Source organism: Pieris brassicae, chromosome W, assembly GCF_905147105.1.
Source record: "Pieris brassicae chromosome W, ilPieBrab1.1, whole genome shotgun sequence".
Lineage (NCBI taxonomy): Eukaryota > Metazoa > Arthropoda > Insecta > Lepidoptera > Pieridae > Pieris > Pieris brassicae.
The window spans coordinates 3544413-3549383 of NC_059679.1; the positions used below are offsets into that span (position 1 = coordinate 3544413).

The 4971-nt window shown below is 28.4% G+C and overlaps 1 protein-coding gene across 1 annotated transcript; it reads right to left on the reverse strand.

Annotated features, from left to right (window-relative positions):
* Nucleotides 1–999: 999 nt before the first annotated feature.
* Nucleotides 1000–1674, reverse strand: LOC123718330 (cytochrome c oxidase subunit 2-like). The gene is given in 4 exon segments (XM_045674744.1): nucleotides 1000–1291; nucleotides 1293–1472; nucleotides 1475–1554; nucleotides 1557–1674. Coding segments are annotated over 4 exon segments (654 nt in total). The 3' UTR covers nucleotides 1000–1015.
* Nucleotides 1675–4971: the final 3297 nt, after the last annotated feature.

A 4971-nucleotide genomic window follows, 5' to 3' on the forward strand; every position in this document is an offset into this window, starting at 1 on the left:
AAGGGCTATAATCTACTAAATGGTAAGGGTGATTGTGAAAGGTTTTTGTCATTAATTTAATTAATTAGTTTCTCTAGAATAAAGTGTTCTTAAAATTGTAATTACATAAGATTGAATAATTGCAACAGCTCTTTCTAAGATTAATAGTAAAATTTGTACTACTAGTAAGAAAAATAAAAAATAATTTCTCATTGAATTTCCATTTCTTCTAAGTAATGTAAGTAATAAATGTCCAGCAACTATATTTGCTGTTAAACGAATAGCTAAAGTTCCAGTTCGAATAATATTTATAATTGTTTCAATTACCACCATAAAAGGTATTCAAATTCTTGGTGTTCCTTGAGGAATTATATGAATAAATATATGTTTAGAATTATTAATTCATCCAAATAGCATAAATCTTAATCATAAAGATAAAGATATAGAAAGAGAAAATGTTAAATGTCTAGTTCTTGTGAAAATGTATGGGAAAAGTCCTAAAAAGTTGTTGAATAAGATACAAAAAAATAATGAGATAAAAATTAAAGTTGATCCTTTATTTTTTCCAAGTTTAGTAATTTTAAATTCATTATGAAGTTTTATAATAATAAATTTTCAAATTAAAAAATGACGGTTAGGAATGAATCAAAAAGAAAATGGGATAAATATTATTCCAATAAGAGTTCTTGCTCAATTTAAGGATAAATTTAAAATGTTAGTTGAGGGATCAAAAATAGAAAATAAATTATTTATCATTTTCAGTTTAAAATTTATTTTTTATAAATTATTTTTTATTTTGTATTTTAAATTAAAGTTGCAATTAATGTAATAATTTAAAATATCAAATAATAAAAAAAATCAATTAATAGGTATTATTTGAGGGATAAAAGAATATTAGTAAGTAATAATTTAAGTTTGACATACTAATGTTATAAATTAACTAATTCTTTCATTAGAAGTAATTGCTAATTTACTATAAAGTGGTTTAAGAGACCAATACTTGCTTTCAGTCATCTAATGATGAATAATTATTAATTCAGTTAATAAAGTTATTTATTGAAATTCTTTCAATAACAATAGGTATAAATCTATGATTTGCTCCGCAAATTTCTGAACATTGCCCAAAAAATATTCCGGGGCGATTAATAAAGAAGTTAGTTTGATTTAAACGACCGGGGTTAGCGTCAACTTTAACTCCTAGAGAGGGGATGGTTCAAGAATGAATTACGTCTCTAACTGTCACTAAAATTCGAATTTGATTATTTATAGGAAGAACAATTCGATTATCTACATCTAGTAGTCGAAAATTTTTAATTAGTTTTTTCTATTTCATTAATTATATAGGAATCAAATTCAATATTTTCGAAATCTGAGTATTCATAACTTCAATATCATTGATGTCCAATAGATTTTCAAGTAATTAAAGGATTATTTAATTCATCTAATAAAAATAATAAACGTAATGATGGTAATGCAATCAAAATTAAAGTGATAGGTAAGATAAGGCAGGTAAGATAGTTCAAATAAGTTCAATTGTTTGACCTTCTAATAAAAATCGGTTAATAAATTTATTATTAAATATATAACTAAAATAGTAATTATTAATAAAAGTATTAAAGTATGATCATGAAAAAAAATTATTTGTTCTATAAGGGATGCTCCATTTTGTAAGTTAAAATTTGATCAGGTTGCCATTTCTAAAAAAAGAAAAACCTTTATAAATGGGGTTTAAATCCATTACATATTATCTGAAACACGTGTAAAAGTTCCCATTAATCTCCCCAATGGACAAGCAATATTAAATTCAATTAATTTTGTAAAATGTGAAAATGGCTATGCTACTACTATCATCCAAAATTTATCTGAAAAGAATTGTAAAATTAAATTCACTAAAGCTGTAACGGTTACAGGTTATAATGAAGAAATAATTAATATAAATAATATTCAAGCAACAATTAATGACTTTGAAGTAGATGAAATTTTAAAACAAAATTTATCTAAATTACGTTTTCGGCACATGAATGAGGAAGAAAGAACTAAAATTTATAATTTATGTTTATAATTTATTATTTATTTAGTGAACACATACCCCTAAGCTTTTCTAATCAAGTTAAACATAAAATTCTTACAACTAATGAAGCCTTATTTATGTAAAGCCTTACCGTCAATCTCCAGCAGAAGCCGCTGAAATAAGAAAACAAATAGATAAACTATTAAAAGACAATGTAATCCAAGAGTCTAATTCTCCATGGTGTGCACCTGCAGATCTCGTTCCAAAAAAAATTGACGCTAGTGGTGAAAAGAAATTTAGAATGGTTGTTGACTATAGGCGACTGAATGACATAACTATAGAAGGCAAATATCCATTACCCAATATAACTGACCTCTTTGACAAACTAGGTAAAAGCTGTTATTTCTCAGTAATTGATTTAGCTAGTGGATATCATCAATTAGAAATTGAAAAGGAAGATCAAATTAAAACTGCCTTTTCAACTCAGTTTGGACACTATGAGTTCCTTCAAATGCCGTTTGGATTAAAAACAGCACCAGCGATATTCCAACGAGCCATGGACAATGTTCTAAGAGGACTGCAGGGCATTCATTGTTTAATTTATTTAGATGACATAATTACCTCTCATCTAGTCTCGACGAACATTTAATTAAACTAAAATCAGTATTTGATAGACTTGATAACTTATTTAGGTCATACTATAACACCTGATGTACTAAAACCTAACACAGACAAAATTGACGCATTACTGAATTACCCTTACCAAAAACCACTACAGAAATAAAGAGTTTCTTAGGATTCATTGGTTATTATAGAAAATTTAATAAAGACTTTTCAAAAATTACTCAACCGATGACAACATGTTTAAAAAAAATAGTAAATTTGTAATAGATGAAATATATATTAAAGCCTTTGAAAAGTGCAAATAACTCTTAATTAACGCACCATTACTCCAATATACCGACTTTACAAAACATATGCACTTGGGGCAGTACTTTCACAAGGTCAAGTAGGCAGTGATAAACCTATAGCATACGCTAGCCGTACTCTAAATGACACAGAGAACCGTTATAGCACCATTGAAAAAGAACTATTGGCAATAGTATGGGCAGTAAAACACGTTCGTCCTTACCTCTATGGTACAAAATTTACAATTTATACTGACCATAGACCATTAGCTTGGCTAGATTCCCTTAAGGAACCAAATAGTAAATTAACTAGATATAAACTAAGATTAGCTGTATACAATTTTAAAGTCATACATAAAAATGGAAAACAAAACACCAACGCTGATGCGCTCTCGCGTATAAAATTAAATGCACTAGATAAAAATAATACAGATAATCAATCAATGATAGCTAATGTAGGAGATGCTAACAAAAACCTTGACGACTATATACAAGAGTTAACCGACTCAATAACACAATTGGGACAAAGATCTGAAGCACCTAGGTCTACAACTAGTCGTACAAATGAACATGATATCCCATCTCAAATCAATTCACGGTCATCATCTCGTACACTAACAATTAATTCTAGTACAGACACAATACACTCTGCAGATGATATGAATACGAATGGCATTTCTATACTTCATGAAGCCATAGATACAAAACCAAACCAAATATTAATACACACATGGTATAGAATGATGAACTTTCAGTTAAAATTCGTTCACATCCCAAACAAAAGATTTTAGAAGTCCATTTACCTCTAGATAATTCCGATTTAATTAAAGAATTCCTTAAAGAATATATTAGACCAAAAATTAAATACTTCATATATTATGAAAATAAAGAACACTGAAAATTTTTCACACAAATAGTAGTTTCATTATTCAGAAAAGAAACAATAAAACTTTATGAATGTACAGAAAGAGTAATCAATGTCACCAACGAAAAAGAGCAAGACGAAATAGTAATGAAATATCATATAGGTAAAACCTGTCACCGAGAAATTAAAGAAACAATTTCTTATTTAAAACGAGTGTAGTTTTGGACAAATTTAAGAGACAGTAAACAGTTTAATAAATTCACGCGATACTTGTAAACGTATGAAATACGATCGAAGGCCATTTAAACCTCAACTATAGTTAACACAAACCCAATCGAGACCCTTTCAAGAATTATTTATAGATCTATTCTCTATAGAAGGTAAATATTACTTAACTTTATTAGATGCATTTAGTAAATTAGTACAAGCATTTGAAATCCCAGACAGATCAACACTGGAAGTAGTTAGAGCACTTATAAAGTATTTTTCATTTTACGGCGTACCTACTAAAATCAGTTCAGACCCTGGTTCTGAATTCAACAATAAACTCATGAAAGACTTGATGATATTGTATAAAATAGACCTTCATATAGGAACCCAAATTCAATAGGATTAATAGAACGATTCCACTCCACAATTTTAGAAATATATCGACTTGTGAAATATGAGCATAAATTCACAGATACTACATCAGTAATGACTTATGCTATAATGGCTTACAATCAGACAATCCATTCAGTAACAGGTTTTACTCCGTTTGAAGTAGTATTTGGTCACACGGAAAGTAACAATCAATTCAATTTAAATTACGATAAAGAATATACTCAACAACTAGTTAGGGATCATGCAAAAAGAACTCATTACTTATACAAACACTAACCTGATAAAATAGGAAATAGAAAAGAAAGAATTCAACAAAGTAAAACAGGAGAAACTAGTTTTGATTTAAATGAAAATGATACTGTCTTTATTAAAGGTATAAATCAACGTTAAAGCAAGGATAAGCCTAGGTATCAAAAGGCAAAAGTTAAAGGTAAAATTAAAAGAAATGTAGTCTTAGTAGAAACTAACGCAAAAATAAAAATGTTCCAATAAAACACATAAAACGGTTCGTTCTGCTAGTGACCCAAGCAGTAACGATCCGGGCCCTTCAACTTCAAAAGGTTGAGAAGAATCCAGGCATTCTCCCTATCAGAGAAGGCACCGCA